The sequence below is a fragment of the Aulonocara sp. 'chitande type north' Nkhata Bay genome, linkage group LG7 (assembly GCF_057382095.1).
Source record: "Aulonocara sp. 'chitande type north' Nkhata Bay isolate Kocher_YH1m ecotype deep benthic linkage group LG7, A_spYH_male_GT1.1, whole genome shotgun sequence".
Classification (NCBI taxonomy): Eukaryota; Metazoa; Chordata; class Actinopteri; order Cichliformes; family Cichlidae; genus Aulonocara; species Aulonocara sp. 'chitande type north' Nkhata Bay.
The window spans coordinates 27,754,223-27,768,221 of NC_141350.1; the positions used below are offsets into that span (position 1 = coordinate 27,754,223).

Sequence of the window (13,999 nt, forward strand, 5' to 3'; positions counted from 1 at the left end):
CGTGGGAAATTTGTTTTGTCACAGCAGGAAGTGGACAGCGCAAAAGTTATGAGGCAAAAATTAGAATACAATAAGAATAAATACAGTACACAACTGTACAGAATAGAATAAAATACTATATACAGTAGAATAAAATAAATATACAATAAGATAAAAATAGAATACAAATACAAATACTATATACAACTGAGTAAAAATACAACGATGATAGAAAGGATTATTGCACTTAGTATTATTGCATATGTATGGATGTGTGTGCTTGATCAGTTAAAGTCTTTATTATGGAGTCTGGCAGCAGTGGGGAGGAAAGACCTGCGAAATCTCTCCGTCCCACACCGTGGGTGCCGCAGTCTCCCACTGAAGGAGCTGCTCAGTGCTGTCACAGTCTGCTGCATGGGGTGGGAGACGTTGTCCAACAGGGATGACAGCTTAGCCGCCGTTCTCCTGTCACTCACCACCTCCACTGGGTCCAGAGGGCATCCTAGAACAGAGCTGGCCCTTCGGATCACCCTGTTCAGTCTCTTCCTGTCCCCAGCAGAGATGCTGCCGCCAATTTTCCAATAGCAAAGTGACCCCAAACACACCTCCAGGCTGTGTAAGGGCTGTTTGACCAAGAAGGCGAGTGATGGAGTGCTGCGCCTGATGGCCTGGCCTCCATAGTCACAGTCGTCTGAAAACGCTCCACGTCCACACTACCGTTTTCAGTCGTTTTCACAGAGTTGTGCGTCCACATTGAAACGCCTAAAACGCTCACGTTCCAGTACTGTGCATGCGTGAAACGCAAGACGATTTGGCCTGCCTCATTTCTGTCAGCCATTTATTTACTTTCCAGCTCTTTGAAACATCGTGCCAAAATGTCAAAGAAAAGCACCGAGTTTTTTAATTGGACTAACAATGAGGTGGAGTTGTTGCTGCGAGTAACACAAAAGTACAAAGTTGCAAAAGCGAGTGAGAATTAAAGAATTTGAAGAAAAGCTATCTGGCGCATGTACAAAACTGACATTAATCTTTAATAAGGCTGTCAAAATTGAGAGCAAACAAAACAACTGCTGTGTAATGCCCTCCGCTATCTTTATTTAATTGGTCACTTAACTGCATCACATGAAGTCCTGTAGTGACTTCAGTTAGCACGAGCTTGTGACTCCTTGAAGCTGGATTTGTGTGTACTACCAGTTTCAAGCAGAGATCTTTCTTGTGTAAGTTAAATGTGTTAACCACTACATAAAGTTCTCACTAGTCTTGTGACTCTAATAGGGGACAAAATCTGCTTCATGTTGCTTTCAATAACTATCGACTGTTATCAGTCAGTAAAGTGTTCGCTGAGGTCACAGGAGGGTAATTCTAGACTTCAATAGAATCACACACAAAAAGAGGAGTTGCCCTCTGGCAGCCATTAGAAAGAATGCAGGATAAAGGCACTTGGCACTGAATTTAACACCTCCACCAAGCCTGAAATGGAATGAAAGAACAGTTGTCAAGGTAACAACCACACACATGCACATACATAAAAGAAATTGCTGGATTTATCAGATGGTACTGGGAGCATTATTTGGCAATGGAAATAAGATTGCCCACACAAGAAGGTACAACAAGGTAAACAAAACAATCTACAATGCTTCAGATAACTTTTTATTGTGAATTCAAAAAATCAGGGAGCAAACAACCTTCCTGGGTAGGCATGTTAGAGTATTATTATAAACTCAGAATGAAAGCAGGTAGGTGAGCCAGAATCTGTCTGAAGAGTTTAAAGGTCGATTAATGACATGAAATGTAGACAAGATTAGAATTTACAGTCATTTGCTCTTCTTGATGTTGTAGCTCTACTCCTGCAGGGTGCTTTTGGAAATGAAGTGTAGTCCTTCCTCTTTCAGCCGGGCCAGCACTGGTTCGTAGATCTCTTTCACCATTGGAACCACCAGACCCTTTGTATTGATTTCACCTACAAAGTAAGTATAGAGAGCCGGTAACATTATATTCTCAAGTATTTATCTAATATTCAGTGAATGAGGTTGGTGACTAAATTTAGTTTGAACATAGTTTGAATGCTCTCTGTAAAGTGAAAGACCAACGAAAATGAACATTTTTGAAAAGTGAAATCACTAACCGTTAAGAACCATCCGAGCAGCAATGGCTGCTGGGTATCCAACAGTCTTGGCCATGGCTGAGAAGCCGGTGGGGTCGCCATACACCACCAGGCTGATGTGTTTGGTCTCTAGTTCTCCAGTTGGATAGCGAACCCCCACATCGTTTCTCAGAATGATCATGTCTCTTTCTCCCTTATCTGATGACAAGAGGCAATAGTTTTTTTTACACTTGGTGTCACATTTAATACTCCTGTTCTTCTAATATGGTATTAATGAGCTCACCGAATGAAAGTTTAGTTTCCAAATGTTTTGCAAGGGCAGCCAAAATGCTCTCTGCATGGGGCACTAGCTCATCGCCAAGCATCCCTAAGCTGCAGAAATAAAAAAATGGTTATTAAAATAACATAACCGTTACAAAACAATACTTAAGGCTCGAAAGATAATTACTCTGCCCTAATAACCCTACACACTGCAGCGGCAGCCCACGTGTCCTTGGCTACATCTAAAGAGATGAGCATTTGCTTTTTGTGGCTGGGTTGCTGGTGAATTGAATAAATGAACAACAAGTCTTTCAATGTGAGCTGCAAGCGGCTTGCTTTTTACCCTTTAACAACACAGATGGAATGTTTCCAACAGTTCACTTTACCATCAGAGGAATTTACATTTCAATGCCAGTGTGACCCTCTTGCATTCACTGCCAGAACTGTGAGAACAATGACAGCATGAAAGCCTTGGTCTGAAGAGACCCTTGGAAAAGCTAATTTAAACTGATGATTGTGCATACTACACCACTTCAGGTGTACTTGTTAGGCAGGCAGTAATAAGTGTGTAGAAGATGCATAGCCTTGCTCTTGGGGCGCTGTGTATAGGGACAACGCAAACTCAGAAGAGCAGTATCAATCACAAAAGAATATACCAGATATTTGGATGTCTGCTAAAGTAGTACAGGATTCCACCAAATGACAAAACAATTCAAATTATTTCAGGCTTCATTTCATCTTTATACTTTTGATAATCACTTTCTGACTTGATAAGGACGAGACTCTTCTGAAAGGTGCCAATTCTCACACACTGACAATATGATACAAGCTTTTACCTTCACATGGTTTCAGACTGGCCAAATATATTGAATAAGGGGAGTTTTAACATTGCATTTAGCTTCAGTATAAACCATAGATGGTATAAACCAGTGGTCCCCAACCCCCAGGCTGGTCCGTGGCCTGTTTGGTACTGTGAGAATTTAGGCTCGGGTGTGAAATTTATGGCTGTCAGGATTTTTATTGTTAACTCGGTTTCCCTGGGTCTTTTCCCGTGTTGTAGTTATAGGTCTTATTTTGAAATAAATATTTACGCATTACCATAGCAACTAGAGAGCATTAAGGGGCAGAGAGGAGGATGTGACTCTCAGTGTTGTTGGCGCATTTCAGTAGGACGCTGCTAATAAAGTTACACAACTAGTTATTATATTTACAAAGTACCACAGTTCGTCGCTTCATTTTATTTTGTTGTATTTATCGTGACACCTTAGTGGCCAGTCCATGAAAATATTGTCTGGCATTAAACTGTGGCGTAAAAAAAGGTTGGGGACCGCTGGTATAAACAATAAAAGGCGCTGTGACATCACTCACTGGTTTATGAAGTACTGTTTTAAAGCCTCCCTCATCTTCGTGTTTTGAAACCGTATGTAATGAGTGAGCGATAGATCTGCCTGTGAAACTGCTAGTTATTTGCCAGTGTGCATACACTAGATACGAGGCTCAAAATGAACAAAATTTACAAAACTATTCATTTTAACCCCAAATGACTGACTGACCCATAAATTAATCAGCGAAATGTTGTGCACAGAGGCCAGGCCCAAGTGCAGTTTTCTTATTGTGTCCTACTGGACAGGCCTGTTTTTGCAAACACAGGACAGATCCTTGTTGTCATTAGACTTTTTAATTAGATTATAAGGCCACTGGACTCAGTAGTATATAGAGCCTAATCCTGGTTTGAAAAAAATATTAACATACATGGCAGCCATTCTCAGGTTCAAGAGTCTTGACGTCCCTCACATTTTTATTCTACTGTTCCCTTTCCCCCATTTCTATTAATCAGAAAGGCTTGAAAGTGAAAAGTGATTTAGTTTCTGAGATATCTGAAGACTTTTTTTAAAGGACCCATGGACACTATGAGAGAGATGGTACCAAAAGGAAATTTGTTAAAATCTTGAAAACACAATAGGAGAGAGACAGCTTAGCTTTAGTTGACTAAAAGAAGCTATTTTTTTTACTTCAGGGTGGCTTCTCACCATCTCAGAGTGTCCATCCTGAAGTCATCCTGCCCTGTGTGTTCATATACAGCTTGTTCAAAGACATTTTGGGAAACAGAAGAAGATAAATCCATCTGCTGACAGAGGAGTTCTTTCTGTAGAAAGAAGAGAAACAAGTCACTGCATCACATTAATGAATCATGAGACTTCAGGGCTACATTTTGTAGGTGGGCTGCTATTTATTTGGTTCTCTTTGAATTGTCTTTTCAGATAAAAAGTTCTGAGTGTTTTCAGAGAAAACCCTTGTTACATCAATCATCATCAACCAGCTTTTGATTTCTGATAAACACAACCCAAACACGGAGCACTAAGGCTGCTTTTTCTTGTCGAACAGATAGCAGATGACAAATATTGTCTGCTGTATACTCTCATCAATGCCAGAGTGCCCCAGCTCACTGCAGCCTTGATGCTAATAAACAGCAACTGTAATAGGCTCTACTGTCACAGTCAAGAGCTTCAAAGCAGCTTGTTACATTAAACTGAATGACAGAAAGAAGCAGGGTGCACTGTTAACTGACTATTTTCTGCCCACATCTTTGGATGCTTTTGAACACTAAAAGAGGTTCTTACCCATGAAACTGGTGATGACGTGTGCTGCAGGATGGGACTGGGATCGCTGTTGATTAGACCCAGTTTAATGAAACCACTCATGGCCTTCGAGAAACCCTGAGTAACAGGACAAGAACGGAGGTAACCAAAATATGTTAAAATAAATTGGGTTTCAGGTTTAATCAGGGGATTATGTTACACGGAAGGAAAAGGTTTTAAATATTTTGCTGAGTGCTGGATATTTGCAAAGTTACGTGGACACAGAAAAATGTCTATTTTGCGCACCTCAAGATCACAGTGATACCATTGCTGTGCACTGATTGGCCACGCTGATGATTAATGTAGGACTTGTACTTCTGTAGTACAAGTTAAGTTTAAAGCTCATTTTGTACCACTGCCAAATCTGTAGTGAGATTTAATGTTCTGGGCACTTATTACTGATGTGGCTTTGTTTGGTTAGTGTTAACTGATAACTCCATCCTCGTGTCTTAATATGGTCACTCCTGTCTTCAAAAACTAACATGGTAGGTGCCAAAATGCTAACACTGAGGTGTCAAAATGGGGAGTCCAAAACTCATGCATTTCAGAGACTATTTATGCCTTTTATAATCAAAGATAATTATAATTTCAATATTAGATTATTACAGATTATAATTACAATCTAATATTGAATTTAATTATTTCTTAAGCATAATAAATTCTGTATAGCAGTTGTATTTGTATGTGCAGTTTGTCTATGTGTGTTGTACCTTAAAACGCAGAGTTCCTCTGATGAGCGTGTGTGCTGTCTGGATGCCGTATGGCTCAGCGTATTTCGTGCTGTCACGATTCGGAAATCCCTCAAGGTTGAAACCTGGAAAGAAATCCATTGGAGTGGTGGAATCCATCAGAGAGCCACCAGGTGGGACATTTATCACCTCAAAGAAAGACAAAAAAATCTTATCTTTACTGAAAGTAAATAATAATAAAAAAAACATATTAACAATTTATGGTCTTTTGAGACATCCATACCTGGTTGTCTTTGAGAAAAATAGCGGGACTGATAGTGTTGAGGAGGACACCATATGGGCTCCAGCTGAACTTGTAACGAAGAGGATTGTCTGAGCACTCAGGAGCAGGAAGACCACCACAGAATGAGCTGTAGGACTCCACCTAAAATGTATTCAATGCATAAAGAATGATCAGACAGCTACACAAAAATGCAGCTAAAGCTACTGTTGATATGCAGAAAGTACTTAAAATATCTAGTAGCTGGTATATGTTAGTGACCAAACGGAAGCCACTACTCAGTAAAATGCACAAGGGCTCATCTTGAGTTTGCCAAAAGGCACCTGAAGGACTCTGACCATTAGAGGCAAAATGTTCTGGCCTAATGAAACAAAGATTTAACTCTTTGGTCTGAATACTAAGCTTCATGTCTGTTGGAAAATGTGAATTTAATATTTTTTTGAATAAGGCTGTAACATGACAAAATATCAAATACGTAAAGCACTGTAAATACTATCTGGATGCACTAAAGTGTATTTATAATGATACCAACAAATGTAATTTTTTACAGAAATGTCTAACAAAATTGTCCAAGCAAGGAATAGTTGTTAACCGGCAACCAGGTCACTGGCAGCCAAGGATCACTGATACACATCAGGAGAGAAGGCTGGCCCGTTTGGTTTGATTCAACAGACGAGCTACTGTAGCTCAAATTGCTGAAAAACGTACTGCTGATTAGAAAGGTGTCAGAATACAAAGTACATCACAGTTTGTTGCATATGGAGATGCATGGTTTCCAACAATGGGCACCCGAGCATCAGAACTGGACAATAGTGAAACTGAATAATGAAAGACAGTGGCCTTGTCTGATGAATTGCATTTTCTTTTACATTACGTGGCTGGCCGGGTACATTGTTTACCTTGGCAACACCTGGCACTAAGATGCATATGGGAAGAAGACAAGACATGGGAGCAGTGAGATGTTTTGGGCAATGTTCTGCTGGGAAACCATGGGTCTTGCCATCCATGAGGATGTTACTTTGAAACGTACCACCTACCTAAGCATAGTTGCAGATCATGTACACCCTCTAACCAAAACAATATTCCTTAATAGCTGTAGCCTTTTTGGAGCAGGATTGGTTTAAGGAGGACAAGAACGAGTTTGACCCTAACCCTAACCCTAACTCTCAACCTAATCAAGCTTAATAATCTGTGGCATATGCTGGACAAACAAGTCCTATTTATTCATATTTTTTAATACATTGTATTATTTATATATCATAACAGTTGCCTTAAGGTGCTTTATATTGTAAAGAAGCTACAATTATGCAGAGAGAACCCCAACAATCAGATGAAACCCTATTAGCAAGTACTTGGCAGCAGTAGGAAGAAAAAACTTTATATTAACTGGAAGAAACCTCCAGCAGAACTAGGCTCAAGGAGGGTCTAGCCATCTGCCATGACCAGTTGGGATTTAAGGGACAAAAGACACCCTGTGGAAAGGAGCAAGAGATTAATAATAAGTAGTGATTAAAGGCAAAGTGGTGAATAAACACAGCGAGTGAAGAATAAATAATGTTATGCCTGATCAGTGTACCAAGTAATCCCTGTCATCTAATAGTTCAGGCTTTAATCTGATCCAAATATTCAGCTTCTAGTTTTTTGCATTTTTGGTCTTTGTGATGTTAAAGAGAGAGGATATTCTTACAGAGCTATCTCAAGCAAATGGCTATCTGTAAGCGAAGAAACCCAACCTACCTGCTCTTCAGTGCGTTTTTGTAATAGGAGTTGCTAATCAAAAGCAGTGTTGGGCAAGTTACTTTGAAAAAGTAATTAATCATAGTTACTAGTTACTTCTTCAAAAAAGTAACTGAGTTACAAGATTCTAAAAGTAATTAATTATTTGAAAAGTAACTACTGCGTTACTATAAAAAAAAGTTTAAGCCTCTGGGGTCCAAGGGTATAATTGGCCATTTTAAACTACTTTTGATGTTTCCTCTATATTACACCTTTAAAAACTATTTACTTTGCCTTGTTTGGTCTCATCCTTTTCAGCACAACCTCACGTGTCTGAATTTATTTACATAGCAATCAGCTCTTCTGCATTCAATAATATGCCACACAAATTATTTGTGCCACTCCAAATATTTCTGTCCACTATAAAGGAGAACATCACAGCCTGACACCTGCAGGTCTGACAGCAGCAGGTGTATCACTCCTTTTTGTACCTGGAGACAGCAGGTTCATTGTTCTGACACACAACACAAAACTATCCACAACACTACACACTAACTACACAAGACAACACATTAACTACACACTCCAAAAAACACGCATATATATTGTTTATCATGACTCTGGTTTTACGTGGCCTATCAACACAATTGCTTAAAGATGTAGCGCCCAGATTACTTACAGCTACTTCTGTGCAACTGATATGAGATGCGGTAAACTGAACACAGCTTCAACCGTCTGTTTGTTGAAAAATAGTAACGGACCGCATTTTCTTGTTATTAACTGTAATGGCGTTGTAACGATAGGAACAGTAATTAGTTAGATTACTCCTTACTGAAAAAAGTAACACCATTACTTGTAACGCTGTTATTCCCATCACTGATCAAAAGAGAAGTTTAAACGGAGTATGGCGTTACGGAGATGAGTTAAAACTGCTATTTCAGTCTGTGGTTAAACTTAGGGGCTGCACTTGTCTAGTCTAAGTTAAATAAGATTAGTCTCAAAACCTGAATGAGGCAAAGTCACTGTAATATAGTTCACAAATACAAACATGAAACTGAAAATGAGTATAATAGGTCCACTTTAAAGGAGTAATAGTAGGTAGACAATTTTCAATTAGAGAATATTTTTTTCCTATGGTCTCTGAATTCAGCAGCTGTGTGATCCATAATTGGTTAGTTTATGCTTAAAGAAAATCATGCGTGGAAACAAACCTGGCAAATCAGTGCTTACAGAATAACCATTGGATTCAGCTTCCACTGTATGCTGACTGACTGAATGATTGCATGAATAAGCAGGTCTACAGCTGTTCTTAATAAAGTTAGTGACAATTGTATTTATGTATCTGTCAAAGTCTGATCAGGTTAACCACTTGATATGACAGAAGCTGGCATGAATCATTAATCTTGAGTTGTGTCTAGTTTTAAAGTGTTCAGTCTGTCAGAACAATATTGGGTTCACTTTGTTTGTTTACATTACTAGTTTCTAAGAAAAAAACAAAACAAATTCCAGTTCAAAAACTCCACATTAGCCTGTGTCTGTCTGCTTGAACTGGAACCTGTGTGAAACTCAGCATGTGTTGAACATAAAACTTTCCATGTTGAGCCATAGTGTGACTGTCCATGTGTGTTTGAACACTGTTTATATGGCACACATACAGGTGCCAGATTTTCTATCTCAGTGTTGCAATGTTCACTCACAGTGCAGCTTTCAGCTTTGGCTTTGTTGATACACTCCATGGCCAACATGTGGTCGATGCCTGGGTCCAGTCCCATCTCATTCACGATCGTGATCCCTGCTTCTTCTGCACTAATACACACAAATGCATTCAACATGTAAATATGCATTTTCACTTTTCATGACTATATTTCTTAATAATATTAGGGGGGATCTTTTCTGTTTTATTTTATTCTATTTTTGCTATGCATTTCACTTTCTTATCAAAAGAAAAATAAGAAAATGTCATTATAAAATTCAAAGTTTAAACTTTAAAGTCACAGCTTTTTATCCCATAACCTTCAAACGTTTAGCCAGTGCAATAATTATGTGACACAATAAGAAACAAGACTAACATTTGCCTATACATTTGTGCATCCCAAATCCTATGCATATGTTTTACAATAATTTATTAATACTGCTGAGGATGATGTGCACACATAGGAAAATAATAGAGAAACATTTATTGAAAGTAATCCTGAATTCCTAACAGACTTCTGTGGACTTGATCATTACCTGCTCTGCAACGCCTTCATGGCAGGACTAAGGTAGCTGGCTGTCACCATGTTCACCTTCCTCTTTATACAGTGTTTGGCGATAAGCGGATGGAACGAGTAAGGCAGCAAGCTGAGGAGAAGATGAAGGGGTTGACTTAAGTATAAGCGGACTGATATTTTAATCTAATAATGTAATGTTAAATTGTAAAACAGTCCAAAAATAACTGGGCTCCATTAAATTACTTTGGAGATGAAATGATAAAAAATTAAAAAAGAATTTGTTTTGTGGTAATACATATTGTGGTAAAGTATTCATCTGGAATAAATGAAATCATTACAACTTTACACATTACTTAATAATTGCCACCAATGTTATATCTGTCCTGCTGCTATACCTGATGACCAAGTCATGATCTCTGACCAGAGAGTCTAGGTGTCCCTCTTGGCTGCTGACATCCAGCATGACAGGGATGGTGTTGGGGTATTTGGCTGCCAGCTCCTCTGCCTGGCTCAATAGCATCGATGCTAAACGCAAACAAAGAAACAATAACCACTGTTACACATAATTTTCTGGTCTTTGTCAACTTTCTCAGTTTCAGTTTTTTTTTAAGACTTTAAGTAATGTACTCTTTACTGTGCTTATAACTGTTAATGTAAGCCACTCAGCTGGACTCAGCTGGAAGTTTGTGGTGTCTTTGTAATCTAGGCCAATTTAATGCAATTATCAATGAATATTGTGGCTCAGGGTTTCATTTATATGTTAGCTCAGTTAACGTGATGCACTGTGCTACCCAAGCTACCCAGAATATATCCATCTTCTAGATATAGTCAATGGCACTCATTATTATAATAATAACACCAAGATACCTAAAGTCCTAAGTTGGACAAGAACCCCAATGGTAAGATTTACACTTTAAGGGTAGTGTTAGAAGTGTTTTATGACTTTTACTAGAGATGAAACAATATGATTTATGATAAACTGTATCTAAGTGAACTTCCTCAGGCTAAAGGAATAAGTCACAGTTAAGCTTCTTAAAGATGAAAATATTTAAAATAGCAATGAAAGTCCTCTGACTCTCAGCCAAACTGCAGAAGTAAGTCTTCTTGGGGTCCAACATGGTAACAGAAATCTAACAGGCTAACCAGCATTAAGGTTGACACCAGTATACTGATGCAATGTTTTCACTCTGTTGATCTCCAAAGCCCCAAAACAATTTAATCTCAGTAGAAGTACATACATCTATGTTAAGAGGGAAAACATGGTCAGTCAGTAACCTGCACTGCTTACAGTTACCTTTTGGCAGAGTTGAGTAAACACTGACTAACACTGTTCAAGGTTGTGATGTGTCCATTAGATGAGGTATACAAATCACTCACTCCTCATAATACTTTCAAAGAGACCAAACTAACCCTTTAGAAAAATATTAAACATTGACCGTTGGTTTCATTATTTATCTGAAAATGATAAACTTGACAATAAAGACTGACATGAATTTTAATCCCACAAAAGCCCAGAACATTTCAGTCTTAATAAAGTTTAACAGGCAAACTCACCCACAGTAACCTGGGTGCCCTGATCACGGGTCAGATACTCCACAACAGGTCCAGACACATATCCTGAACCCAACAGCAGAACTCGCTTCATGCCGGCCTTCTTCATGATCTGAGTTTTCTCCCTTAAGAACATCAGACAGGCTGGGTTATTATGGTAAAGCATGACAACATTTCAATTTCTGAGCCTCCAAGTGGGAAAGTTACATACTGAACTCCACAGATTTGAGTTCAGTACCTAAAACTAGAGATGGCACGATACCACTTTTTTATGTCCGATACCGATATCATAAATTTGGATATCTGCCGATACCGATATGAATCCGATATAGTGTGTTTTTAATCAATAAAACTGTTTTTTTAATATCTTGCTGCATTTTGTATAAGTTCATACTCAAGTTTAAATAAACAACAACACTAAAGCTATTCTGTTATACCTGTATGTAAAAAAATACACTGCACCCAAAATATTTCATAGTTCAGCAATACTGATCAATCTAATAAACTTAAACCTACTCCATCCTTCCTATTCTGGTATTTTAAAGAGTACTTAGCAGAAATATTAAGCAACCTAACTAATAGGGTTGCAAACTCCCAGCAAAAAAAATAAATACCTACACCTCATGATGCTTAATCGACATAATCAACTTTAATTTGATGCAGTGTGAAAAAAAAATGCACAGAATTAAATTATTTTTCAAGAATAATTAAATAGATTCAACATCTTCCTTCAACAGAATTGCAGACTGCACAGATGGTACCTTCCCAAAGGAAAAAGCACTATAGCTTACTAGGGTATATTAGACTTATTAGTTACTATATACAGTAATTGACTTCTATACATTTTACATAAGATTAAAACTTTGGGTGTAAGATTCAGATAATTATTTATTAAAAGCTAGACATTTTAAATGAGAATAAGAAAGAAAAGTATGTCTTTGTGCCCCCTTTTCCCTGTTAATGCCCTATCGGCCCCCCTGGCTAAACTTTGCTAGATCCGCCCCTGCACAGTTACCAGCCGTTAGCTGCGTAAAAAAAGATCCTGGTGTAGAAAGTAATATTAAATAAATTCTAACAACAGCTTATCAAGGTTAAACGTGCTGCAGTTGTTCAGCCGCTGGTTTCCTCTTTCTGGCACGAAGTAGGCGATAAACAAACAAGAGAGTCACGACAGAAAAGCCAATCAGCTGATCATTAAGGAGTTTCATGATTGAAGTAGCAGCAAGAAGAGGCAGTCGCTCCAGGTATTGGTTGTTAAGCTTAACGCGGGAATGCTTTACAAACATTCAGAGATGAACTTACACACTTGCTTTACTTCTCTCTGGGATAACTTTCTCAGAGATGAAATGCTGGTTTGGTAGCGAGGCTCCAAATACACCCAGCCGCTCTATCATGTGAGCATACTGCTCCGACTTGCTAAGGTTATAAGCCGAGTTACGCCGTGTTGCAAGTTTTGTGAGGTGCTTTTTTGATATTTAATGGATCGGATTACATTTTTATTTCTATCCAATATCCGATCCAGTAATTTACGTCAGTATCGGACCGATACCGATACGTAATATCGGATCGGTCGATCTCTACCTAAAACATGAGATTTCAAAAACTGAAGCACAGCATACCTAGGATATCAGATATGGATATTTGTTGCAAATAAAAAAGGAACACCAGAGATGCAGTTCATGAAACTCTGATTCCTTGCTCATTCATCTGTTTGCACTGATCATGTTTGCACTGATCACCACCTGCACTCATGTATATATCTATCTACTTAGCACTTTTAATTCTTATTTTTATGTCTATTTAAGCGTTATATGACAGTATGTTTGCACTAAGTACCGCAGCAATTTCCTAATGTTGTAAACCTGCTCAACATTTGGCAATAAAACCCTTTCTGATTCTGATTAATGTTTCCATCTGATCCTTAAAACTGTATGATTTGACTGGAACAACACAAATTACAGGTTTTCTGGTCGAATCATTTAAAGCAACAAATAAAAGTTTTAGATGACGAAGCTGTCAATACAATTCCGTCATATTTTGTCAGTTCCGTTGGAGCAGCCTTTCAACGCCTCTCTCTGTCTCTCGCTAGCAAAGTTGACCCAGACAACAAAGTAAAGCTAGTTTTCAGCTACGAGCACGACACAAACCCGACATATTAGCCAGAGGTCCCTTTACTATGGTTCGGAGCCGTGGACCTGTTTTATATACGCGTGGAATAGTTTTCCATACGAGATCGCTGCAAAAAGTGCAGCCTTACGTAATGTCCACCCTACTGTTACTCATTTTATATTAAGATTTAAAAATCTAGTTGGCACTGGTATGACAAGTAGCCTTCAGTAATAGTAATAAATCACACAGCAATAGTTAGGGATGGGTACTGGTGTTCTGACATAAACGGTAGTAACCAGACCGAAAAGCAGCGCACATTTCGGTGCTTTATTTCGGTGCTTTTTTTTTTCCTGAGCTGTGATACACTTCTAGCCAATCATTTTACGTTTCCGAGGATAGTAGGCGGGCCCAGGTACGTACGTTCTTTTAGAGCAGAGCTACAGATTAAAAATGCCCAAGGC

The 13,999-nt window shown here is 38.6% G+C and overlaps 1 protein-coding gene across 1 annotated transcript in view; it reads right to left on the reverse strand.

The window, feature by feature from the left end:
• Positions 1 to 1,611: 1,611 nt before the first annotated feature.
• The window catches only part of aass (aminoadipate-semialdehyde synthase), a 115,554-nt gene continuing 103,166 nt past the window's right edge, over positions 1,612 to 13,999 (reverse strand). The window contains exons 14-24 of the mRNA XM_086299781.1: positions 11,433 to 11,554; positions 10,274 to 10,403; positions 9,898 to 10,008; positions 9,366 to 9,474; positions 5,956 to 6,096; positions 5,694 to 5,861; positions 4,966 to 5,061; positions 4,375 to 4,490; positions 2,367 to 2,455; positions 2,105 to 2,281; positions 1,612 to 1,939 (exon numbers count right to left, since the gene is read on the reverse strand). Coding sequence (XP_086155907.1) covers positions 1,821 to 1,939; positions 2,105 to 2,281; positions 2,367 to 2,455; positions 4,375 to 4,490; positions 4,966 to 5,061; positions 5,694 to 5,861; positions 5,956 to 6,096; positions 9,366 to 9,474; positions 9,898 to 10,008; positions 10,274 to 10,403; positions 11,433 to 11,554 — 1,378 coding nt within the window. The 3' untranslated portion in view covers positions 1,612 to 1,820. The remainder of the gene's footprint in view (positions 1,940 to 2,104; positions 2,282 to 2,366; positions 2,456 to 4,374; positions 4,491 to 4,965; positions 5,062 to 5,693; positions 5,862 to 5,955; positions 6,097 to 9,365; positions 9,475 to 9,897; positions 10,009 to 10,273; positions 10,404 to 11,432; positions 11,555 to 13,999) is intronic.